The sequence below is a fragment of the Chiroxiphia lanceolata genome, chromosome 25 (genome assembly GCF_009829145.1).
Source record: "Chiroxiphia lanceolata isolate bChiLan1 chromosome 25, bChiLan1.pri, whole genome shotgun sequence".
NCBI lineage: Eukaryota > Metazoa > Chordata > Aves > Passeriformes > Pipridae > Chiroxiphia > Chiroxiphia lanceolata.
In genome coordinates, this window is record NC_045661.1 from 4,732,263 (window position 1) to 4,758,604 (window position 26,342).

The following is a 26,342-nucleotide window of genomic DNA, read 5'->3' on the forward strand; positions in this document are numbered from 1 at the left end:
TCCCAAACAATGTTGGGAAATGTTCTGACTTTCGGTTTAAAATTACACTTCCACTTGGAAAAAATGCCCTAAAAAGGGTTAAATAACCTCTCAATGGCTGACATGCAACACAAAAATAAAAAAATCAGGAAAAGGGAAAAGGTGCATTAACACTTGTATTTAATTGCAAAAAGTAAAAACTTTTTTATTCTTCTTACATACAAATCTCATTTATTTACACACTTTACAGGCTTTTCCCAAGTATTTACAAAGTTTGCAATATATTAAATTATGACCATCCATAAAATTCTGCATTAAGTGCATATTTACATTCTTTCTTTTGAATCCACCACTGAATTTAGTGTTCAGCATTGAAAGTCTTTATGCATATATAGCTTTACTTCCCAGCACCCCTGAGCCTTTAGAACGTGGCTCCCCTCCCCAAGACAAAGAGATAATGCTAAAAATAAATCACCTGCCATTTGTTTGAATGTCCACAGCAAAGGGGAAGTCCAGCATCTCCCTTGTCTAACTCAGCAGGACACTAAATCTGCCCTTTAAAAGGAGGAGGTTCCTGAAGAGGAGAATATCGAGCTCTACCTATAAAATTTACCAAGAGGGGAAAAGTCTGGTCTACAGGAAGCAAAAGCTCTTTGTGCACCCACTGAAATGGCCTCACCCCAGGAAGTGTTTGGTTCTCTTAGAAACCATGGGGTTGAACATGGACCACCAAGCCTGGAACTGGGTGGATGTGGGAAATTCCCTCCTGGAGCAGCATTACCGAGGAGAACCAGGGGGTTTCAGGCAGGAGGATCCCTTTTCTGAGACACTGGTGTTTACAGAGCTCACATCTCTACCATGAGATGTCCTGCTCCCAACTCCTCTTGCTTGGGATGCTGCTGCTGTTGGAGCCCAGGAGGCCACAAGGGAAGGGAGGTGCTTTGATCCAGCCCAGTCTGAGCAGCTTCTCCACCAGAACGTTGCAAAAACAGGACTAGAGGGAGAAGCTGAAGTCCAGAGACTCACGGGAAATCTAGAAAGCTCTCCAGGGCATTGCAAAGGGAGCCTGAGGCTGGGAGCCCTGGGGGAATCAGTGTGTGCAGTGCCAGCGGGGAGGAAAAAACCAGAAAAGAAACAAAGAAAGCAAAAAAAAAAAAAAAAAAAAAGAGAATCAATAGAAACCGTCAGCCTGGCTCCCGTGGGGGCTGCTGATTTCCTGGTACTGAAGTAAATCATAATAGTCCTTTCTCCTCCTTTCAATTACCCTGAGTTCAGGACTGAGAGCAACGGTCAGTGACCCCTGCTTTGGGAAGCAGCTTTAAACCAGGATCCTCCTGCCCAGCTGATGGGGCACAGCCCATCTTTCCAGCCTGGCAAGGAGAGAGGTGACCCCTCCCCATCTCTGCCTGTGGGTAGTACCGATTTCTGGTGTGATTTCAGAGCAGCTCTGCAGCCCCTGGGATTGTTGGGTGAGCAGGAATCCATCTCCCAGCTCAGAGAACACGAGCTCTGAAGCACAAAGGGATTTTAAAACACTGGGATGCACACATTGACTGGGAACCCCTCTGAGCTGGGCAGGGTGGGAGTGGGGGATTGTCCAAACCAGCACAGCGAGAGCCAAAGGGCAGCTGAGGCAAGGGAGACCATGGTGGGACACCCCCTCTGTGACTCATCTGGTCGTGTCTGTCACCAAGATGCTTCAGTGGCTGCAGAAACAGCCCCATCCCCCCAGTTCAGCCTCAACAGGCTCTCTAGGGAAGTCCCAGCCTCCTGCAGCCTTTCCAAGGGCTCTGTAAAGCTGGAGCTCTGGATGAGAAACACAACCAGGGCTCACCTGCAGCTAAAGGTATCAAAACCTCCTTTTGGCCATCCTAGTTTTTGCCACTTTGGCCTCACCTCTGGGTTTCCCACCTGGCTCCTCGCCCGCGGCCGAAGGTGTGAGCACCACTCCTCTGGCAGCTGGAGACAGGAGCTGCTCTGGAAGCTGTGCTGCAGACTGGGGCTTGGCAGCTTCAGCCAAAATCGGCTCTTTATCAGCAGGAGAACTGCCCTCCTGTTTTAGTTTAGCAGCTAATTCCTTACAGCTTTTGGAAGAGGAAGAGAAAATATACTGGAAAGCTTAAAAACAAATGATGTAAACTCCGAAGGGAGCAAGGCTGGGACATATGCAATGTATCGCCCAGACACCGAGCTGGAAACTTATGCAGAGCCCATAAAGTGCACTTGGAGAGCTGCTCTGCACACAGGCCACACTCACCAGCTCCTGTCCAACCAGCTGCAACTGTTTGAGGAGGGGAGAAGATGTACGTGAGAACACTTCTGCTAAACAGGCACAAACCTGCCCTTTTCCTCCCCTTCCCCCCCCAATCTAAACAGCAACCGTAAATAGATCCATTTTCTCTGCCTCTTCCCGAGAGAGCCAGACAGCCACAATGGCTTAAGTGCGACTCTCAAAACCCAGGCATTTCACAGACACTTGGGAATTGTCTCCACAGCTCTTTTACAAGTTACAGTCAAGGACACTTAGCAGTGACAGCGTCACCGAACCCCCGCAATCTCAGCAAGAAAGGCTCCAGCAGCATCTCTGAGCAAGTGCTTTACAAAAACAGGTCAGGTACAAAACCAGTGAGAGGTGAAGTAACCTTTCAGCCTTTAAATTTGATTTGAGCAGCTGCCAAAGTGTAAATAGCAACAGTCACTAACGAGGCCCTGATTCTGCCATCACCAAACTCCCAAATTTCCATTAACTAAGACCCAGGTTTTAAGAGGAGGGAGGGGGTGGGGTGTGTGTGTGTGTGTCTTGGCATATACAAGATTGCATGTAGTGTCATGAGTGTAAAATACACCCCAAGCAATGAGAATACTAATGGAAGTCTTATTAATCCAATTCTCTTTAATATTTTGCTACAAATTAGGTCAGTCCTTTTCTATCCCGAGAGAGTCAGACTCTCCCCCTTTGGTTCTACTACATCTGGTGTGTGTGTTGGTCCAGCACTGAGGGTTATTAACACAGACTGACACAGGTGCTGGGGTTGTTCTCAGTGTTTTGACAGGAAAAAAACAACGGTTATGCATAGAAATGTTTGTAGTGTCAAGGCCTCAGACTAAATTCTTTGGAGCAGGAACTGTCCTTTGCCTTATCCTTGTACAGGAGCCAGACATGGTCATCCCACTTGGCGGCTTTTGTCAGCCCCTAATAAGATTAGTACGATGTTTGCTCCCATTTTTCTCAAAAACAAAGGCTGGACAGACATTTTCCCAATCTGTCATTTCACACGTACCTAAAATATTTACAGAGAGAAAGGCTCCTGCTCCTGAGAACAGAGTTAACTCACTTGCAACCAAAACCCCTCCCAGTTCCATATTAACAAGTGTGAGAGCATGTCCTGAACCCCAGCCCTGGCCTATGAGTTCAGCCTGACACATCTGCAAATGATCTTCAGCAGCGGGATCAGACCCAGAGGATCAGACTTGGAAGGGACGGCAGCATCCGCAGCCTGCAAACCCTGAACCCGAGCCTCTCTCAGGGCACTGGAGACAGCAGTGCTCCAGCAGCAGGAAACATGCAAAGGCAGCTTGGAAAGGACCCAGGAAAAACCAACCTTCACTCTGAAGACAGAGCTCCAGGTCTGGAAGGAGTTGGTATAAAAATGATGAGGGATGAGGGAGCTTCCAGGTGCTCCCGTAGGTCCCCTGGGCTGGGAACGCAGGCAGTGCCTCCAAAAACAAGGAGCTGAAACTGGCTGTGCAGCCCTTGGTGTCTCAGGTGAAACCTGAACAGAGCTGCTCTGCTCCCAGCCCCATCTCCATCCAGAACTCCTGCACTCCCAGCACCAGCACCACTGACACGTGTGTCGGTGCTTTTTGCAGGAAAGGAGGTGGAAGAGAAAAAAAAGCACAGTTCCTATTTGACTCACAACCTGCAGATAGAGAACCACAAGAGTGATCACAACAGAGAGGCCTGAAGAGATTCTTTTGGTACAAGAATGATACAGTGGGCAAGGGGCAGAGACCCTCAGGCTCAAGGCTCCCCCCAGGCTGGGAGTACAGAGCTGGGATCAGCTTTGGGGGAGACACAGCCATAGATGTGAGGGAGAGGTGGGGTGAGGCTGGGACACATCACCAATTCATTCCCTTTATAGAACTGGCCTGACAAGACAGGCTCAAAGCTTCCTCCTCAGGAGGAATGTACACAGAAATGTCACACACCCCCTCCACTCCCAAACCCCCTCAGGAAGTTTCAGAAGTGCCATAATCCACAAAGGACACAAGGTGAATCTCATCCTGAGAAATCCTTCTGCTGTTCCTGGAAAAAAAACCTTTGCTGCAAACTCAGGGCTTACCTGAGGGGACAGGGAAGGTCATAAATAGCTTGAGCTTCTCCCAAAACACATTTGAGGAAAGGCAAAGAATTACCTCGAGGGTCAGGAAAACAGTCATTTTTAAACACTGTAAACATGCAGGGTGGCAAAGCTGCCTGCCCCAGTTGCCCCAGCTCGCTCTCAAAATGTTGCCTCAGCTTCAAAGCTGAAAGTCTTCTTGTCCTGGGAACAGCTCTATTTTCCCTCCCCTCTGTCCTTAGCTGGCAGCTCCGTCACAAACCACTGCTGGCTCTGTCCCTTTGGCCACGAAGCTCATTGTCCAGTAATCTGTGCTGGCATAACCTTTGGGAGAGGCAATGGAGAGGCCATATTAGACGAGTCCATCCTTAAATGACTGCTCCCATTTCCCACAGAGGGATGTGTGCACGCTGGACCTCTTTGGTGTTTGTGATACCCATCATGTCTTGTGTAGCCTACACAGCTCATTTTGACACTGAGCACCTCATGGGATCCCACTGTTGGTGTTCCAGGCCACAAACTCCCCATCCAGAAGGATCATCCTCTGTACTGCAACAAGCAGGCACACACCAATTTGGGAGTGGCAACAGCACTGACCAGTCTGGAGGTGGTAAAGGCACACACCAATTTGGGAGTGACAATGGCACACACCAATTTGGGAGTGGCAATGGCACACACCAATTTGGGAGTGGCAATGGCACACACCAATTTGGGAGTGGCAATGGCACACACCAATTTGGGAGTGGCAATGGCACACACCAATTTGGGAGTGACAATGGCACACACCAATTTGGGAGTGGCAATGGCACACACCAATTTGGGAGTGGCAATGGCACACACCAATTTGGGAGTGGCAATGGCACACACCAGTTTGGAGGTGGCAGTGGCACACACCAATTTGGGAGTGGCAATGGCACACACCAGTTTGGGATTGGCAATGGCACACACCAGTTTGGGATTGGCAATGGCACACACCAGTTTGGAGTGGCAATGGCACACACCAGTTTGGAGGTGGCAGTGGCACACACCAGTCTGGGATTGGCAATGGCACACACCAGTTTGGAGGTGGCAGTGGCACACACCAGTTTGGAGGTGGCAGTGGCACACACCAGTTTGGAGGTGGCAGTGGCACACACCAGTTTGGAGTGGCAATGGCATACACCAGTTTGGGATTGGCAATGGCACACACCAGTTTGGAGGTGGCAGTGGCACACACCAGTTTGGAGGTGGCAGTGGCACACACCAGTTTGGAGGTGGCAATGGCACACACCACTCTGGAGGTGGCAGTGGCAAAAACCACTGTCCCAGGTCTCAGAAAAGACCCAGCTGGAAGCAGCCTCCTGACTCCAAGGGATCCAGCAGTCCCTGCACACACAGCTCCAGTACTCACCCAAATCCCCAGCTTCCAGCTCCACCTTGAACATCTCACAGTGTCCTCTGCATGTGTCCAGAGGTGCAACAGTCAGGGTGAGCTGCCCACTTCCAACAGCAAAGAGGCTGTGCAGGCTGTAGCTCTAGGATGAGACAACAGGATTTCAAAAGCCTGGCCAGCTTTCCTTGGATCTGTCTGACCAAATGAGGGGTCAGACAGATGAGGCAGGCAGCTGAGACTGCAAACAACAGGTTTGCTGCTCCCCCCAGGTACTGGCAGTTCACAGAATCACAGAATCATGGCTGAGGTAGCTGCAGGCAGGGGTTCCCCACCTCTTCAAGGCAATGTAGGCCCTGCATAACCACAAAAAACACCATAAAACAGAGGAGGAGATCAGGCCAGAAGCCTGAAGTGTCACTGTCCTCAGTGAAATGTCTCCATGGGCAAATATCTCAGAATGAATGGGACTTACTGCCAGGAACAGCTCCTAAAATGCAGCTCTTAAATGAATTTGGCCAAACTGTTCACAAAAAGATCATCCCCTCACCCAGCTACAGAGCAAGGCCAGGATATAAATGTGAATGGAGCTGGGATCCCACATGGGCATCCCTGCCCATGGGAAGGGGGGGTTGAAATGAGATGATCCTTGATGTCTCTTCCAATCCAAACCATTCTGGGATTCATTCTCTGATTCTGTGACATCTCCAACTGCTGAGATGGGCACGGGGTATCTCCTGCCCACAACTGGACACAACTGCTGGGAGGAACAGCCACCTTGAGGTGCCACTTCACACAGGGATGGACAGAACTGATACAGCCCTAAAATGCTTCTTTTCAGGATTGTATCAGCTGAAAATGCCCTGCAAATCCCACAAAGACTTGGAGCTGCTGGAGGACAACTGACAGCCAGGGAGATAATGTCTCTGGGATAAATTTCTCACCTTATTCCCCAAATCTGGATGGCGGATGAGGAAGCAGCTCTCCAGGGACACTGTCTTAGGGAAGGACAGCAAAGAGGATGCACGGAAAAATTCCTGCAGAATCTGAGATTTATTCACAGATTTGTTCCTAAACAGAAGAAAACAACCCATATTAAAGAAATATCACACAACGATAACATCTGCATTTAAAAGATGCTTTCCTGACAAAATTCTTCACAAACATTCATGCCTGATAAAAGGATGACAGACTAGCCCTGGGAGCTGGGAGCAAAATTCCACCTCTCAGCCTCTAAACCTGTGCTCTTTCCTATCTTCCTCTTTGTTCCTGCAGCAGGACCACGTGAACAGGGAACAGACAGATCATGCTGGATGGCTAAACCTAATTTTCCTCTCTTCTTGCCTTGAAATGATCCGAGTCATCGACCGGATCCATTGGTTACAAAAGATGCAGAGAGGTGGCATTGTACACAACCATAACTGAAACCACATGGTGAGGCCAGGGGGGATCCAGGCTTATCCTCTAGACAAGGAAATGTAACTGGAAAAGGCAGGGTGGGGCTTGTTATTTTTGACATGATTAATACTTCTGTACCCTGACCATCCCTCTACCAGGGCTTGCTCTGCAGCCTCAGAGAGCTCGGAGTTTTCCACGTCTTGTGGCCACACTAAAGGCTTTGGCAAAAAGCTTTTGGTTAAGAGGGGGCAGGATCAGGGTTGGCCATTTTTTCTGCATGAGACTAAACACAATTTGCAGGATGCCCTGGACTTCTGTTACTCCTCAGTGTTTGCAGAAGTCATGGAATCTCTCCTCAGTCAGCACCAGTGGTGGTGGATTCCCACTGAGCAGACAGGGGTGATCAGAAATGTGAACCAGTTGCCTCAGGTAATCAAACCACAGCCCAGATAATTAATGTACAGCCTGAAGAACAGGACTGAGTAGTCACTGGGATATTTTTGTCTTGTAAGAGGAGCAATACCTGAAGTCTGAGCCACAACACTCCATTTTTAGTGCAGAAGTCTTGGAACAAATCAGCACCAGCAAGCAGAGAGAAGCTTGTAACCCACTCCTGTTCTCCTTTCTTTCAGCTAAAGTGTAATCTGCAAGCACTGGTGGCTCACACAGGCAGAGCCTGTGTCCATCTCTCACATGTTTTTTCTTTGGCTCACCAGGGAAAGAAAAATGGGCAGCTCCACAACTCAGGTGAATTTTCTTCTATTATAACCTCTGCCAGTTCTGGATCCTGGGACTGGAAATGCTTCAGTTCTTCATAGGAGAGATGCTGCCCTGTCTTAAAGGACATAAAACAAAGATCAAAGCTGTGCACCCAGAGTTCCTCCCTGCTCCCATTTCCCTCCTGCCAAGGAGCATCCAAGATTCCTAAGTTTCCAAATACAATGATCATCAGTCAAAGGAGTGAACTCTCACCCCCCACACCTTTAAATTGGGGTGAAATGTCTTCTTGGACATATGTTCTACATCAAGCAGCACTTTTGAGTTTGTGGATGAAAATACTGGGCAGGGGTCTTCAACAGCAGGGCTGCTGCTGTTGAAGAGTTTGGACTCATCACCCAGCCTCACAAATCCATGCATTACCTTGATTAGAAAAGGCTGGTGCCTCTGGAGCTTTTCTGATAGTTCTCTGAAGTCTGTCACTATCTGAAGGCTTTTCACAGCAGAACAGACTGTGCAGTTTGCAGGAAGTGCAGAAGTGTTCTGTCTGCAACCTGCTGCCCACCAGTCCTGGCATTCTTGGGAAGAAACAAGAGAAATGTGTTTAATTAGGACCAAAAATGAAATGGAAAGGAGACAAACTCGATGATAAACTCATTATCTCCAACATGAAACACTGAGATTTCTTACAGTTTCTGATGGCTGTAACTCAGAAAGAACAAGCTTCAGTGGGCAGGGAACTTGAGAGAATGTTCCCAGCACATTCTGGAGATACAGCTGAAATGGGAGAGCTCTGTGGAAATTCCACTTCTCTGTTCACAAGGCATATCCTTTCATTATCAACAGAAGGATGACAACCATCATATGTAGTGCAATAAACTGAAACAAGTCTATAAGCAAAAGAGCAACCCAAATGTGTTATCAAGGAAATAACACCCAGGAGACAAAAAAAAAAAAAAAAAAAAAAAAAATCCAGGTTGGAAAGAGCAGCTGGCACCAGGAACCCTGCTAGGAAATATCTGACATCACCATCCTCCCCTTTACCTCTGCATTAATTAAGAACTATTCTGTCCCAGGCAATGTTTGCCCAGTTTGCAGAAGGTGCCAGGGAATGTGGGATTTCACCAAGATTGCTGCTGCTGGTTTTATTCATTCCATGCATTGACTTGGAGATGAAACAGGGAGAAAAGTCCCAGCATGAGGAAGCCCTGGACCACAGCTACATCCATTTTAAATTCCAGAAATCGCTGTTACACCACAATCAGCTGAATTGGCCTACAGTGAACTGGCCTACAATGTAAAAATTCAATTTTTACATGAAAGCACAACTTCATGTCTATATCCTGCCTCCCTCCTCCAACTTAACAGCCCTCCCAGCACAAAAAAATAAGCAAACATTAAGAGAAGGGAAATGCTGCAGCACGGAATGAGCAGGACAATGGTGAATATCCCATGTATTTCTATGCTAAAGGATGTGCAGGAGCAGCCACCACACTGAAACTAAACTCAGAGAACCACAGAATATCCTGAGCTGGACCCACAAGGTCATTCAGTCCAACTCCTGGCCCTGCACAGGACACCCCAAAATCCCCCCCTGTTGTCCAAACCCTCCCGGAGCTCTGGCAGCCTTGGTGCTGTGCCCACTGCCCTGGGGAGCCTGTTCAGTGCCAACCACCCTGTGGGGGAAGAACCTTTTCCTGAGATCCAACCTAAACCTCTGACACAAATTTCATTCCTGGAGATACAGCAGAAGGTTGTGAGAAATAGGAGAGCTTCATGGAAATTCCACTTCAAACACCAGTTTTGTGGCAGCAATAGCCCTGGTTCTGCCACCTTAATCCCACGGGAGATGTTTAACTTGGGAAGTGGCAGCAAGCCCATCCCAGCTCCTGACCTGTCAGGGTGGGTTAGGAAAAACCCAGGGCCTGGGACACATCTCACATGAAACATCCAGAGATCTGTTCTCACAACAGGCCCACCCGTCCCAGCACGTGTCAAAACAGCTCATTGCTGCAAATTCAGGAAACTAAGGGGATGGAAAAGGGGAGAAAAAAAGAGTGAAGTCTGTCTGAAAACAAGAGTTGGGAAATGAGGATGCACAGCAGCTTTTGGGGGGAAAAAAGACCACGCACAACCTGCCTGTTACTGCCATCACCATTTCCAGCCATGCTCACACTCCTGCACGTGGGAAATAGCAGATGAACAGCACTTAATGGGAAAGCTCTTGTTTTATTTTCCCCTCTGACATCTGCAACAGGCGACAAGGAATGTTACAGAGGATTTAGGTTCATTGGGACATGACAACAAGGAGCAGACTGGGGATTCATTTTGTTTCTTTCCTGCTGAATATTTCCAGCCGACTCCCAAACGCTGCATTTCCCACCCTACTGCTGGGATATGGACTGAAAGGGATCAGGATATAATTCCTAGTCTTTCTGGAAGACACATCTACACTGCTTTCAGGGAAAGGGGTAAAAAGGCAAAACAAAGTGTAAAATCCTTCTTGCAAGCAGAAGTCCCACTCCCATGAGAAACTGCTCCGACGTACTTTCCCTCCCTGCTCACAAGAGAAAAAAGCAAATCTTTGTTCCACTGCCTGTAGAAAGCTTCAATTTTACAACAACAAAAAAACTCAACTCACAAAAAACAGCTGGTCAGTGACAGGAAACAAAAGGCTGAAAGATCTCACCAGAGAAAGGGCAGTCGCCCCGAAGAGAACAAGAAAACACATCTTATGCTCTGTCATCAGATGGGGAGTACCAGGACTATAATTTCTCTCCGGGCAAAACTCAGAAACTTCATCCCAGAGCATTAAGCACAGCTGTCCCCAAATTTTCTCTCTGGGCTCAGGGCAGTACCCCATGCAATGGGATGCTAATCAGCTTGACAGTACAGAGCTTGATTCCTCTTTTGAGGCAGGCTGGGATATTTGCATTCTCAATTGCTCGATTCAGGAGGTGATTTCTTTTCCCCATGAATAACGGAGCATGGCTGAGACGCATTTCAAATGCTGCAAGTGGGGGTGTGGGATTTTTTTTTTTTTTTTGGGGGGTAATTAATCTTTTAGATTTATTGTGGAGGGTGTTAGTCTGTGCAACAGCATGTGTGTGACTGGCATGACAAGTACGGGCAGCGCCTGCCCTTCCCAGGGAGGGAGGGAGGAGAGACAGAGGAGCCAACATGAGCTGCACACTGGGGACCAAGGCAGGATTTTACCCAGGATGATTATTTTCTCTTCTTACCCTCCCTGCATTCCTTTTACATTATCACCCTGCCCAGACAGCCCGGGGGATTGTTTTGGTGGAAGTGGAGCTCACTGTCTGTGAGCACTGTCTGTGAGCACACACGCTCTGCGTGGGGATGGAATGGAAGATGGACTCTTCATCCCAGCACAACCATCACACCATGGGCCCAGCCACTCACATCCACAGTGCTGGGCGTGGGCAATCATCCCTATGGAGCTGGAGTGCAGGAGAGCAGCTGTTACACTCAACTGTCCATTATGTGACACAAGCATCAGCCAGTCCCAACAAGCCTTCCCTCGGTGCTTTCTCACTCCTTTCTGAGGGGCAGCCTTCACTCTGCCGAGCAGAACCTCAGTTCCCCAATGGCCATGCCCACCTAAGATTTGCTTTTATCTGTTATTATTTCTCCAGAACAAGAGCTGTCTTCTCCCCTGTGTCAGGAGAGCTCCTGACAGCACAGCCAGGGCTGGGATTTCCAGTTGCTAACGCAGCACAGACCAAGAGATAACAACTTTCCCTTGAAACACATCTATGATTAATGCTACAAGGAGTTTATGACTCTGCTTTCCACTATGTAGAAAAATAATTTTCAACTCAACATCAATTTAAAATGAGTACCCCGCCCTTCTTGGCCTTTATCACAGAGGATCTCCCAAATTTCTGGCTGTCCCCAGCACTACAGAGGGGTGTGTGTGCACAGCCCCAGAGATGCTGGGTGTGGACTATCAGATTGGAAGCTCAGAGGTTTCTGAGAAGACCTGGCCCTGCTTCTGCCTGTTGCAGCAAAGCAAATTAACTTATGGAAACTTGCCCACATGGATCTGGGAGCAGGATCTCAGCAAGCCCTGCTCTCTTTAGGGACCATATGGAGGGCGCAGGATCAGTCTGTCTGTGCAGCAGGTTCAAAGGGAACCTTTTGTTCCTGCAGGATACGGAGCCAAGGGCTGCTCCTGACCCTAACAAAGTACTGAAAACACAAAACCTCCTGTGTGTAGAACTGCAGGTGCTGAGGCAGCTCGCTGGCTCCTCACCAAGCTGCTTTGCTCCCCAGCACTCAGGACTGCAAGGCAGGAACAATGTCCAGCAGGCACGTGACAGCCAGGTCTGCACAGGGAATTCTGATCCCAGGGAAGGGAGATTCCCCCAGGACTTCACAGTGCCCCCAGGTGTTGTTGCTGCCATCACCCATGACAACTCCAAGGAAGCTCCCCAGAGGGCTGGTTAATGCACTAAGCAGCACCTCCAGAACCTGCAAAGGTTGGTTCCAAATCCCAGATTCCTCTTTCTGAGGATGAGATTATTCCCCACTCCCACCAAATACCTCACCAGGGACCAATCCTAGGAGTATTCAAGCAACTTCAGCAAGCCTTGGATGAAGTCAGGGCTCCCAAGAATGGCTGGGCACTGAATATTCCCAGGCATTGCTTTGTCCTTTCTTGGAGGTCCATTGTACAAACCCGGCTGCTGCATTAAAAGGTGATTCTGCCCCTCTGCCCTCTCAGGTGAGACCTCACCTTCAGAGCTGCCTCTCTCCCAGCTCTGGGGTTCAACATCACAAGGATGTGGAGCTGTTGGAGGAAGTCCAGAGGAGGCTGTGAAAATGCTCCAAGGGCTGGAGCCCCTCTGCTCTGGAACCAGGCTGGGAGAGCTGGGAGTGTTCAGCCTGGAGAAGAAAAGATTCTAGAAAGACCTTGGAGACCCTTCCAGTGCCTACTCAAGGGGCTCCAGGAGAGCTGGAGAGGGACTTTGGACAATGGCCTGGAGTGACAGGACAAGGGGGAATGGCTTCCCACTGCCAGAGGGCAGGATCAGATGGGATATTGGGAAGAAATTGTTCCCTGTGAGGGTGGGGAGGCCCTGGCACAGGCTGCCCAGAGAAGCTGTGGCTGCCCCATCCCTGGAATTGTTCGTGGCCAGGTTGGACAGGGCTTGGAGCAACCTGGAATAGTAGAAGGTGTCCCTGCCCGTGGCAGGGGGTGGAATGAGATGAGCTTTGAGGTCCCTCCCAACCCAAACCATTCCATGATTCTGTGATGAAGGACCCATGAGATCCCTCAGTGCTCTGACATTCAGTTCCTACCAGCACAGAGGGGCTGCAGCTCTGCCTGCAGTTGAACATATCTTGCTTCCAGGTGCTGGATTTTCCAGTGCTGCTTTCCATTATTTCAAGGGCAGGGATTTGCAAGGCTTTTAACCTTAGAGTGAAGTTGCAGCTCATAACCTACTGTTATTGCTTTGACAGCCCAAGAATGTACAGGGTAGGTTGCTCTTGCTCCTGAGCTCTGACCAGCCACTTGCTGCCTTGGGACCACTGCAGACTCAGATACTCCTTGAGTAAATAGCTTGTAACTTGTTCTATACCATTGCAGCTGGATATACTGTGTGCCTACCACCCCCTGTCCCACATTTTATAGAAAGATAAAACAGTATTTAAAAAACTCAAAGCAATTCAGACATCAATCTATGATCACAATCTATGACACAGGTAAACCCATCATTCTTACTTTACAGCTGCAGAAATTCCCAGCTCTGTAGTAACCATGTGGCACAGTTTGGAAGAGGCATTCACAGCATTTTGTTGCCCAAGCACTGTTTCCCAAACTCCACCTTGCTGAAATTCTTCACTAGGCTAAAAATTAATTTGATCATTTATAATGTCAAGTCAAAGTCAGGCTAAACTGATGGGTTCTTAAGTAAGTCAGGCAGGAAACATAAGGATTATTAATTACAGCCTGGGAGTGCTCATTAAGGGCTGCATCACAGTGGGGGTTTAAATATATACAAAGAGTGTCCCTGTTCAGCACAAGATCCTCACCCCTTCCTCATATTGAACTTCTATTGTCTCCCTGAGCATATTGAATATATTTATGCCAGGAGAAGAAAGTACCTCCCAGTTTGGCTCGTAGCATTTTTAGGAACAGCCAGGAACAAAATAACAGCTACAAATGAACCCATCAAGGAACCTTTATTGTTGTTCTGGGTAAGAAAGTCAACAGCTCGAAGAACTACTCATTCATCTCACTAATGGGTACCGGCTGCTCCAACAGCCCAAGGATGATTAGTCAGTCTCTAGCAAAGCACGAAAATGATTTTGATCCAACGAGACATTGTGAAATCAAGTCTGCTGAGCTGAGCCCAAGAGGAATTCACAGTCCACTGGGGCAAAAGAGCATTATTTCCAGGAGAAATCTGCACCTACCAATTGAGAAAACAGAAGGCAGGGGCCAAGCTGTCAGGAAAGCATCCAAAGTCCACCCCAGCTGCACCTCTGGTTACCTGCCCCAGACAGCCTGTGCTGCTCTGGCAGTGGCTGCATCAACAATCTGCCTTGGAGGAACAGCTTGTGAAACAAATCCCTCCCAGCTGCTGTCACCTGCCTGCTGGTGGCTTCGGCCCGTACAAGGTTTGACGTGTGTGTGTCACAAAAGGGCTCTGCCAGGCCATTAAATGCCTCTGCAACAGGCCACCTATGGCAAATGCTCTTTCCAGGGACGCAAATCCAAAGTGAGAATTCACTTGCTCTGCAACTGAGGAAGCAAGAAATCCTGGAGGCATCACAACAGCGAAGCAAAAGGAAGTGTTTTTCATGTTTCAGGGTACCACAGTGGAGTTAGTTTACCGCCAGCAAACCCAAATAAACAGTGCACTGGCTGAACAGGGGCCAAAGTAACACGGTGTATGAACAGCCTGGCACCGCCCTGCACTGCAGAGTCAGCCCTTTTATTCCCCTTTGAACGAGCCAACACATGTCTGTTGGTCTCTCAGGTTATATCATAAAAGGGTTGTTTATACACACACACACAAGATCAGCTCCACTGGCAGCTGTGCAGAGATGGGAGGGAGCCCTGCACAGTTGCTGTGACCCACAATCACCTCCAAACGCTCCAGCATGAGAACAGGCACAAAAACAAGAGCAAAAACCAGCTTGACTTCGCTTAGGAAAAAACAAAGTAACATCCTTTGTGAGCAAGAGGAGAGAGCCACGCTGAAAGCAACCAGTTAGAAATCAGATCCTGCCTTACCTCCCAAGCAGATTGTTGTGCAACCCTGCCTTTAGAGCAGGCCCCTGTTCCTCGGGCTCAGACATCCCTGAACCCCAGGGGTCAGACACAGCGTGGGCTGCAAAGCCCACAGGGAAAGGCTGGCTGGATACCTGGATGCTCATCCCACACTGCACTCAAGGAGCAGAAAGTCCATCCCTGTGCAAGGCAGGAGTGCTGGATGCTCCCTTCCTGCACAGAGCTGTGCCAAGGATAAACACACTGCAAGGCCACAGTCAGAGGAGTGACAGGAAATGTGTTTGGCCCCTCGCAGGCTGCCTGCAAAGGGTTAAGATCAGAGAGAAGACAGGAGCTGGCCAGGAGCCAAGGCAAGCCTCCAGCTAAACCCAAGGTGGCCAGCCAAGAGGCAAAGGCTGCTGCCCTCTCCCAGTAACCAGCTGCTGTCCTCCCCCAGTAACCCAGCCTGCTGTGACCCGTCCCACAAATAGCTCTGGCACCCGGCAGGCCTTGGGATGTGACAGTGCCAGGCCATTTACAAGGTGCTGCTAAACACTGCTCCTCCAGCTGGGTTCCATGCTCTGAAATAATTATGTATGAACCCCATAAACAGGATTTTAGCCCTACTGGTCTAAGCAAAAAGGAGTGTTTAACACAAGGAGTGTTCTCCAAGCTGGGGGTAACTTGCACATCATCCCTTTTCCAGGTGTGCTGAGCAGCTTCTGACCCAGCTGATTCTGAGCTGTGCAGGATCAGTGTGGCCAGGCCCAGGTCTCGTTAAGAGAAGCAAAGCTGGATTTTCCTCGAGGTCATTAGAGCCCCCTGCTATCAGCAAGTTGTCCCATTGCTGGACCACAGCCTGCACCCCACTGACAGACCTGCTCTCCTGAGGTTTTTGAGCTGCAAGGACCGAACTTCCCATGGGCAGACACACAAGTTCATCTGGGAGCAGCTTAATGCTCTGCCCATCACATCATTGTGTGGCTGGCAGGGAGCAGTCACCAACCAGCTGACATCAAAATTCATATTTAGACATTAAAAAAGCTATAAAGATGACACACAGTTGCAAAGGGAAGAACCACTGGAAATCAAGTAGAGTGACCACCACTGTGGTTTTAAAACTTCTGTTTAAAAGAAGAGAAAACCCCTTTTCGTTTGGCTTTGATTACTACAGACTTTGACAACTCATATATTACTTCCTAATGCTTGTAAGGGAGAGGGAAGTACTCATACCCCTACTTTGCACCAGAGAACTGAAACACAGAGGGAATAACTTGCCATCCCAGCCTATGTCAGAGCAGAGAAATGAATCCAGGTTACACAGACCCTACTTTCTCCTTGGAATAGCATTAGACAGCCTTGAGTTAACCCACATGCCCATCAAAATCCACTGTGTTCTGTACAGCAGGCAGACCCAGAGGTCTGACAACCCATCACCTCCCTGGGGCTATGTGAAGCACTGATGTGCCTGGACAAGAGCTGCAGGCCTGGAACAGCCAGTGTGACCCAGCACTGAGCCTTTCACGAGCTCTGCATAAACACCAGCTCAGGAAGAGCAAATGCAAACCACATTTCCACAGATCTTTTCCCCAGCTGAAGGGATCTTGCCCTGGGAAAACAGCTGAAAGAGAGGCACGGAGGCTAAACCCAAGGGTCTGAGAGTCAGCTTTGAAGAAAAAAAGGGTGGGAACACTAGGTTTAATATGGGATTGATCCGGGGGAGAAAGCCAGGGAGCAACAGAGCACAGAGACAGGCAAAAAGGAAATTTACTTTGGACCCAATCCTACAAACTTAACGCAAGAGAGCTTTGTGGATGCTGCTCCTCACCTCGGCTGCTCAAAGGTCCACCCACAGCCACCGAGAGACAGGCAGCCCTTGTCAACCACAGCACAGCTCTTAGGTGGAAGGAACAAGGATGGAGGTCAGGTCACCATTGGCAGGAGGGAGAAGGGAGCAAATCCTGCACCCCTGCTCCTCCCAAAGCCTCATCACCGCTCTGACGTGGGGCTCTTGGGGGAAACCAAGCAACTGAGCTCCCCTTGTTCTGCAACACAAACCCGGCTGCTCGGCCAACACCTACCAGGGGACCGGGCTCCAACCTCAATCCCGGACACAGGAAAGCTGCCCCACAGCTCAGGAGGGGCAGCACATCCCAGGCTGCAGCCCCACAAGGAAGGAACCAGACCACCCGTGCGCCCACGCTCGCCTCGGCCGGGCCGTGTCCGCGCCGCGGGGAACGGTGCCAGCACTGCCGGTGGGCCCAGGCAGCCTCCACACTGACCACAGGTGGCTTTCAACAAGAACAGCCCCAGCTGGATTTGAACTGGTGCCCGAGCACAGAAAGCTCCAAGTTTCATCCTCAGCCCCCTCAAAATTTTCATCCACCAGGATCTACGCGAGGAAAGGAAGAGGAGTCTGTACACGGAGTCCCTTCGTGAGTGGTTTTCTCTGCTCAGTGCAAACGTGCATTTTAGGGAAGAGAAGACTGAGAGGGGATCTCATCAATTCATATAAATATCTCCAAAGGGTGCCAAGAGGATGGTGCCAGACTCTATCCAGTGGTGCCCAGCGACAGGATGAGGAGCAATGGCCATAAACTAAAACACAAGTTTCACCTCAACACGAGGAAGAAGTTCATTACACTGAGGGTGGCAGAGCACTGGAACAGCTGCCCAGGGAGGGTGTGGAGTCTCCCTGTCTGGAGACATTCCAAAGGCACCTGGACACATTCCTGTGTCTCCTGCTCCAGGTGGCCCTGCCTTGGCAGGGGGGTTGGACTGGGCATCTCCAGAGGTCCTTTCCAACCCCAACAATTCTGGGATTCTGTGATCAGAGAAGACCAGACCTGCCTGCAAGACCTCCCAGCCTTATGCTCCCAGTAATGAACAGGATGAGAAGATGCAGCTTTACCCCTTCCCTTCAATAGACCACAAGGCCAAAATTAGGGGCAAAATAATAGAAAACATGCACAAGGCAGGGCTGAAAGAGTTTATTAGACCACTCAGCCCCACGCCATGAAACTCCCCCTTCCAGATCCCTGCTGGATGGCTTTACCAGTGTCCTCTAAGCAGCAAACTGTGAAGGTGACACCAGTGTCACTGGGACAGCCCTGGTGGCTGCAGCTGCCTGCTGGGAAGCCAGGACACGAGGGATTCCCACAGGAACCCAGCCAAGGTTCAGGCTGGGTGCTGCACCCTCCCATTCAAAGAGCCAGGGTCTCCTCCAGTCCCTTTTGCTGAGGCAGGATCAAAGTCTGCCCAGCCATCCCTAGTCAGTGTGTTAATTGGGACATGCTGTGGCTTCCACCACAACCTAATGCTGTGGAAAAACAAGAGTGGCAACTGCCTCATCCCCTTGTCCCCTCTCCTCCTTTCCCCAGAACTGGCTTGCTGCCCACCCTGTTGCTCACCACTTCTGCAGATTTCCAGGACTCACAGAAGCATGAGGGATTTTATGTGCATTTAAACATCACATCCTTCCTCTGCATCCACCCTTCCCTTTTCCCCTGTTCCTTTCCATGTTTCCCAGTCTCCTCACCATTCAGCTTGTTTTCCCAAAAGCAGCCTAGAATTGCTCCTGCTCTTATTTATCTTCACAACAAGATGCTCATGATTTCAGGCAGCCCTTGTCCTACAAACTTTTTGCTGTCCCAAGGAACCTCCCTGGGCTCTCCTCATCCCAGCCCTGTGGTATCTGAAGGAAGAACCTGTCAACTTTCTGGACAAAATCTGACTGACAAATATCATGAAATCACAAAATGGTGGGAAGGGACCTTAAAGCTCATCCAGTCCCACCCCCTGCCATGGGCAGGGACACCTTCCACTAGCCCAGATTGCTCCAAGCCCCGTCCAACCTGGCCTTGGACACTTCCAGGGATGGGGCAGCCACAGCTGCTCTGGGCAATCTGTGCCAGGGCCTCCCCACCCTCACAGGGAACGATTTCTTCCCAATATCCCATCTGATCCTGCCCTCTGGCAGTGGGAAGCCATTCCCCCTTGTCCTGTCACTCTGTGCCCTTGTGAAAAGTGAAATGTGCATTAAAGTTCCCATCTCCATACAGGAGCAGAGGGGTGTTCACTCGTGGCAAAGCTGAAATGCAGTAGATAAGCAGGCTCCTAACGTCAGGTGCTTATCAGAGCCATCTCCTCCCCTTTGTTTTTTCACTCCCAGAGAGATCCCGGGGTATAAGGAAGGAGAGGAACAATGGGGGATACCCTGTCCCACCCATACAAACCCAAATCAACAGAAATGCCACCTCAGGGGAAGAGAGGGAGACACACAGAGAATGCAGAATGGTGCTGGCATTTCAGGGAGCCCTTTTTAGCTCTGCCAGGAAGGTCAGAGCCAGCACAGACAACTCCAACACAGTGAGGTGCCCAAGCTAAATATAAACCCATCGAGGGCACGGGCACAGGAGTTTGTTTTTACAGTGAGCTGACAGACCATCAATATTGTGCCACATCCCTGCTCCAAATAATTCCCAGCTTTATCATTCCTGACAGTCTTTGTGTTTTAGCAGAGAGGCAGAGCCCAGGCTCGCACCCATCTGCCAGGCAAAGTCAGTGGAAATAATTAACTGAGAATGAGAAATACCCAAACTTTTCCATTTCTGTTTTGCCATTCTAGGAAAATCTATGATGTTCCTCTGCTGTGATGGGATCACCTCATTAGGGAGCCCTTATCTGACTTCCTCACACACACACACAGAGCCCTTAATGTTATATTAACTGCTATAAACACCACAGCACTCAAGCCCCCAGTCCTTTCCCAATATACCACTTGGCAAAAACTGCTTTTCCTTAAACCTAGGTCACACGTTGAGGTTTCTACACTTTGCTCACAGATACCAAGGTTTGGTTGAGAAACTGTTTTTGCATTACTCAGAAGAAGTAAGAAAAGGTGACATTTACCCAGCAGAGCTGTCTCAGTTCTGCTTCTCAGAACTGCAGAGATTTCTAGAGGAAAGGGAGCTCTTGAGGAAGAAAAAACCCGAGGTGTTAAAAGCAAGGAAAAGAGAATGTGCAAGAACGAAATTATCAAGTTAGACATAAAATATGCTCCAGCCCCAATGAAGACAGAACTCAGGATGCTATTTTTAAATAGGAAAAGAGAAAACCACGATGCCAAGCCACTAACACATTTGTTATTTGGTGCCCTGGGAGACACTTCTGTGGCTGGTATTTAAGTTGGTGTTTCTTGCTAGGCTTATGTTACAGCAGAGAAATCATTTCCTTACTCTCCAGCATGTACTTCTTGGCAATGGGCAGAGGGAGCAGCCGGATGTGGCCGATGAGGGAGCCCCAGGCCTGGGCTCTGGAGAGCGGAGCTTCGGGAGGCAGCGGGTTGTAGGGCTGGATCACGAAGTAAACAGTCAGCAAGACCAACCCCAGAGTGAGCAGGCCCTGTGAGGGAAAACAGGCACAGAGTTAACTATCCTGCAGGGAGCTGAGCTGCCCTCAGCCCAGGACACACCTTCTGGCTGGTACCAGAGGGCTGTGGTTGTGCACTGCGAGGTGAACACTCATTTTTGCTGTGGCTCCTCGTTCAGCTGCACTGCTATTTATGTACAGAGCTGTCACTCAGCTTTATTATTAGGGCTGCCCAAGGATGAAATTAAGCAGCCTTCAAACCCAAACCACACAACCCTGCTCCTATATTTCAGCACTGCAAATAATCCAGCAGGAGATCAATGAGGATTATCTACAGATAGTTCCGATTCCTCCCACCTAATCAAATAAAAACTTGCACTCCTGCCATCCCTCTTACACAAGGAAAACCCTGTGGCTTTTGCAAACATCCGTCAAGCCTCGAAACACTCTGGCAGAGTTGGCACCAGCTCCCTCCTCCATACCAGAATCCCAAATAAGCCTCCCAGAGATGACATGACGCATTTCTCCCCACCCCCCCACCGGCCAAAGTCAAACTGAATCAACAGCAAAAACAAGAACAGAAGCTGAAAGTTCAACTTTGCAGCTTCCTGTTCTCCTGCCTCATTTTACAGCTTTTTATAGGACATGAGGAAGAAAGCTTGGATTTTTTTTTTTCCAAATAGAAACCCTTGTGATGGTTTTGTAAAGATGACACTAAAGTTATTACTGAATATTATGTCAGTGGGAAGGTTTTCATCCTTGTAGCAAGCACCTGCTCTAGTGAAAGGTGTCTCTGCTCATGGCAGGGGCTTGGAACTAGATGATCTTTAAGGTCCCTTCCAACCCAAACCAGCCTGGGATTCTATGATCTCAAACCTAACTAACAATAGCATCCTTTCACCCACTTTGCAAAACTTGTTACAGCATCTTTTAGTTAAGGCTTTCAAAACGCTTTTTCTAGCATCAAGCATGATGGTAACAGGTTTATTTTATAGACCAGAAGGAGAATAAAGACAGGTAGAAGCTTGTGGCAGGGTCAGAGTTGGGTTCATTATTCAACCCTGAACTTCAAGAATTTCCTTCCTCATATTTCCACTCAGACTGCCAACACAGGGAATCCTTATCTGAAAAACTAATCAAAATCTCATTATTTAATAATTTAAGGGAGAGGAAGGTGTTGATGTGGTAATTTTTCAGCACACATGAGCAATTTCAAATCTGTCAGCTGTCTCCTGTTCTCAAGCCAGCTCATGGCACAAAGGAAGGAAGCTGCACTTCCCAGCTTTTAAACAAAGATCTTGGAAAGTTCATCAAGAAAATGCAGTGGGAAATAAAAGGCTCAGGTGTGAAAGGAGGGCTCTGACCCTCAAATGATGTAATGCACAGCAGCCACCTTACCTTGTAGAGAGCCACTAAGAGAGGGTACCGTGGAGGGCCCCTTTGGGGTTCGTTCCTTTCCAAGAGCTGCTTGATGAACTTCTCAATGGCTTTTTCTGACATGCCACACTGGTGGCCAGTCTGCCTGACCAGGTCAATCGTCTCTGAGAGCTTGTCATAGATGCTGAGCTCGTTGGCAGAAAGCTCCATGGCCTCCGATGAGAAATCCCTGCGGAGAGATTGGGTGCATTAACAGAAATCCCACAGCTCAGCACCAGCGCGTGCACAGGGATCCCTGGAACGTGGCAATGCCCAGGAGAGCAGGAAGGCTGCCTCTGGAGCAAACCTGCTCCCAGCCAGCAGCACAACGTTCAGCTGCAGCCCTCACAGTCTCTGCTGGCTCGGGATCTCCCGCCGACTCAAAGAAGCCGTGAAATCCCCTGACAAGAGCAGAACCGGCTGAGATCCACAGCTTATGTAAATGAACAAAGCCTCCCAGAAATCAATGAAACTCCATTTATTCATCTCTTCCAAATGAATCCGTCCCATAAAGCGATTGCTCACCCAGTACAAAAGCCAACAGCACAAAGCTGATCGTCACACGCAGCAGCCAAGTTAAGCTCTCCCGCGCTGTAATTTCAGTCACTTATTTTAACCTGGATTTGTTTTTGTGAAATTCCCCACGTCAGCAGTAGGAACAGGACAGGGAAACAAGCAGGATGTGTGGGGCAAAGTTCAGCAGTTTACAATTTGTTTAAATTTTCGCAACCTAATGTCCAGGCCAACTGATTATTGAGTAACAGCAACGTGCGATAGCAGCTGCTCTTGCAGGCAACAAAGCTCCCACCTTCCTCTCTCCCAAATTTGCCTGCAGGTCGTCACAGGCAGAAATGCCACAGAACTAAATATCTCAGCAAGAACATAAGCTTGTAAGAACACATCTGTGAGCAAGAAACACTAAATGGCAAAAAAAAAAAAAAAAAAAAGAAATATGTTCCTCTCCCACTCGCCCTCTGCCACAAAGGCCTCGCAGATGGGCTGAAGAAAAGATGGAAATAAATTGCTGGACAAGGTAAAAGCTGCCAGTGTGAGAATCCCATTGGTAAAGAGACATTTTGCCTTGGAAAAACACTGCTGGGGGAATGGCAGAATCTGCCAAGTTTTGCTTTGCCTCTTGTTTCTGAGCTGGGTAACTCCAGTCTGGTCTAAACTGGGACAACTGGGGAGAGGGAGTTTAGCAATGCTTTGCCCTGGAAGCACAGATTGAGGACCATCACGAAAAACACAAGAAGGACAATCAATACTCACAGCTGGAAATCAGGCCACTGCCTCCTTTTTGCTCTAAAACTGCCTGCCCTCAGGAACCAGCTCATGCTGATCAGCCCAGTGTAAACTGCCACCTAAACTTAGATTTGCTCGGCTGTAACTCGCTCTGGCTGCCCCCACAGCACAGATCAGCCACACATCTATGGATGGATATATAAAAAAATAAGATATGCTTGTGAGGCAACCAAATTTGAACTCTGATTTGCCTTTACAGCACTGGCCAACAGCTCTCCCCCTAAACCATGTGCTCCTAAAAGTCAGAATGTGAGCAATGGCAATTTTAATACATGTTTTTCTGCAGTGCTAGGGCACTTTTCACAGGACTACCAGCTTCAGCCATTGCTCCTCTCCTCCCAAGATCAGCTCCCTGTCCTGCTCTTGCACACTTGTTTATGTGGTCACATGGTGAATCAGATCAGGAAAATTATCTGGCTGGAAAATAACCCTGATTTGTTTGGTCAGCAGCTGCCTAAGCATCCAACTCCAGCAGTTAGTGTCACATGTTCTGTTAACATTAGTGTCAAATTTCCAGCCACAGCCTTACAAACACCAAAAGGGTAAAATGCCAAATTAAAACCTAACCCCAAGTGCACAGTGAGAACACACTGCACTACTTTGCCAGGTTAATTAGCTCCTGGCCCTCTTCTACCGACATTCCTTGTGTTCCATGCAAATATTTGTCCCAGATCTTACCACCTGAGCAGCCCCATGGGCAAGCAAAGCTGCCCCAAAGCAGGCTGGATCAATAATATCTCATTATAGATTAAGTTCTCCAAGGCAGGGACCTTTTCTTCTCGTCTGTAAAGCACCTGCCACGCACATGATGATAAAAACAAGCCATTGTTTTACTTTCATTCATGCAATACTCTGATTCATGTAACAAGCAAGAGCCAGCACATCTGCAGGATATTAAATGCCCTTTTCCTCTGATTACTCCAGTTGCCTTGACACAGTACCTGCTGTGCTAAATGGTCTGAAAGGTTATCTAGTGTCCTCTGGCTCCCGAGTGCCAAAGCTTTCACATGTGAAGCTGTCCCGTGCCGAATTCCAGCAGGCTCACCGAGCTTCCCCTGCCTGCAGGATCTGCCTGGAAGCACTTACAACAATTATCCCCACGGAAATGCTGTCAAACACGGTGGTTTCCCCCTTTCCAAACAGCACAAGAATCCTACTGTGATACAACACCGAGATACATCCCAGTTCCCACCCCTCTACATTTACATCCCACACCTTTGTGGACAAGAGTAACTCAATCCTCAGCTAGGAAATAAGGCATTGTGCTCCCACATTGTTGGGAGAACAGATGAGGCCTCAAAAATCAAATAACAACCCATTATTTCCCTTCCTATCCCCACAATAAAACAGACAAAACAGTAACAACAGGCTACTGTACCATCACACACACTGAGCTGGGCTTATCCCTTGAAAACCCCTCAGAGAAAGGCCTTTAAACGAGGAACCCATATGTTATTCTGTTTTTTTATGAACTCCACCACCCTGGGAGGAATAAGCAGCCTCTCTCCACAAACAGAAACAGCAATGGCCCTTGGCTTGAAGGGTTTGCACCCAAGAGCCCAGTCCTGAGGTGGGTGTTTAGTCCAAGGACTTAGAAGGTAAATATTTTGATAGAAACGCTGCTGGAGGAGTCTTTCCTTTTTAAAAGGAAAGACTTGTTGGTGAACCTACAATGAAATATATATATATACACATATACATATATATATATATATGCATATATATATATGCATCTATATTTATACACACACATGTAGAAATATGTAACTATATATACACATATAGAAATATGTATCTATATATACATACAAATATAGAATATATATACACACATATATGCACACATAGAAATATGTATCTATATATGCACACATAGAAATATGTATCTATATATGCACACATAGAAATATGTATCTATATATGCACACATAGAAATATGTATATATATGCACACATAGAAATATGTATATATATGCACACATAGAAATATGTATCTATATATGCACATATAGAAATATGTATCTATATATGCATAGAAATATATACATACAAATATAGAAAATATATATACACACACATATAGAAACATATCTATGTAAATAGATACAGACAATAAATATATATATAAAAATACACTCCCATCTTCTTTAACACCCTTGATGCCGCCCCCCTCGCCCTGCCCCAGGGTCAGGTCCCAGCCCTGGGCTGAAACCCCTCCGGAGGGACCCTCACCCAGCCACAGCCCCACAGCCTCGCCCCTCTTTCTCTCCGAGGCAGAGGAGCCCCAGCCAGGGGGTTATTTTTAAAAATAAATCCATAAATCGCAGCAGAACACACCCCCCACCCCACCCCCGCCGCCGGGCTCGGGCCTCCACAAGCCCGGCAGCCCCCCCCAGGCCCGAGCCCACGGTGCGGGGCCGCGGTTCAGCGCTCCGGGACCCCCGAGGACCCCCCTCCCCGGCCAGCCCCGAAGCGCCCCCGGCCTCACCCGGTGCCCGCCCGGGGCCGCCCCGCTCCGCCGCCGGCTCCGGCTCCTCCCGCCCCGCCCGCGATGGAGGCGGGACCCGCGGCCGCCGCTTCCTCTTCCGCCACGGCCGCGGGACCTCCCGGTGCCCCCGATACCTCCGGGGGGCCATCAACAGCTCCGGGGGGCCATCAACAGCTCCCGGTGCCCCCGACACCGCCGGGGGGCCATCAACAGCTCCGGGGGGCCATCAACAGCTCCCGGTGCCCCCGACACCGCCGGGGGGCCATCAACACCTCCGGGGGGCCATCAACAGCTCCCGGTGCCCCCGGGACCTCCGGGGGGCCATCAACAGCTCCCGGTGCCCCCGACACCTCCAGAGGTCCGTCAACAGGTCATGGTGCCCCCGGCAGCTCGGGGGGTCCATCAACAGCTCCCGGTGCCCCCGGCACACCCCGGTGCCCTCAACAGGCCCTGGCCCCGGGCCCCCCCCCCCCCCCCAGTTCCCCCTACACCCCCCGGTATCCGTGTCCCTCCACGCCCGTGGCCATGAGACCCCCCCCTCAACACCCACCGGAGCCCAGAGTCCCCCTGAGACATCCCCCTGGACGTTTCACCCCAGAACACGGAGACACCTTCCCCCCAGGAACCACCTGAATTCGTGATTACCCTCAACCCCCCTCCAGCAGCAGCCTGAGCCTCCCCCCGGAACATCAGACCTCCCCAGAACCCCTGAGACGCTCC

At 49.3% G+C, this 26,342-nt stretch overlaps 1 protein-coding gene across 3 annotated transcripts; it reads right to left on the minus strand.

Annotated features, from left to right (window-relative positions):
• Nucleotides 1–142: 142 nt before the first annotated feature.
• C25H6orf89 (chromosome 25 C6orf89 homolog) lies at nucleotides 143–25,672 on the minus strand. Of its 3 annotated transcripts, none has more exons than XM_032710671.1 (8): nucleotides 25,623–25,672; nucleotides 21,815–22,022; nucleotides 20,284–20,449; nucleotides 8,227–8,381; nucleotides 7,800–7,921; nucleotides 6,633–6,759; nucleotides 5,710–5,833; nucleotides 143–4,643 (listed from the first exon to the last, which is right to left on the minus strand). In XM_032710671.1, exons 2-8 carry the CDS (start codon nucleotides 22,001–22,003, stop codon nucleotides 4,558–4,560), a joined length of 969 nt encoding a protein of 322 aa, XP_032566562.1. In that variant the 5' UTR covers nucleotides 22,004–22,022; nucleotides 25,623–25,672; the 3' UTR covers nucleotides 143–4,557. The 3 variants fall into 3 exon arrangements, with proteins under 3 accessions (XP_032566562.1, XP_032566563.1, XP_032566561.1); XM_032710672.1 differs by lacking the exon at nucleotides 25,623–25,672 and adding an exon at nucleotides 24,076–24,334; XM_032710670.1 differs by lacking the exon at nucleotides 25,623–25,672 and adding an exon at nucleotides 22,358–22,591.
• Nucleotides 25,673–26,342: the final 670 nt, after the last annotated feature.

Bases quoted from the DNA above. Each gene is read 5' to 3' on its own strand.
- C25H6orf89 (XM_032710671.1), bottom strand. From the start codon at position 22,003: ATGGAGCTTTCTGCCAACGAGCTCAGCATCTATGACAAGCTCTCAGAG. The intron at 8,382-20,283 runs GTAAGGAAATGA...TTTCTTCCCAAG, and splicing joins CAAGAAGTACATGCTGGAGA to AATGCCAGGACTGGTGGGCA. The intron at 4,644-5,709 runs GTGAGTACTGGA...CCTCTCCCAAAG, and splicing joins GCTGGAAGCTGGGGATTTGG to GTTATGCCAGCACAGATTAC.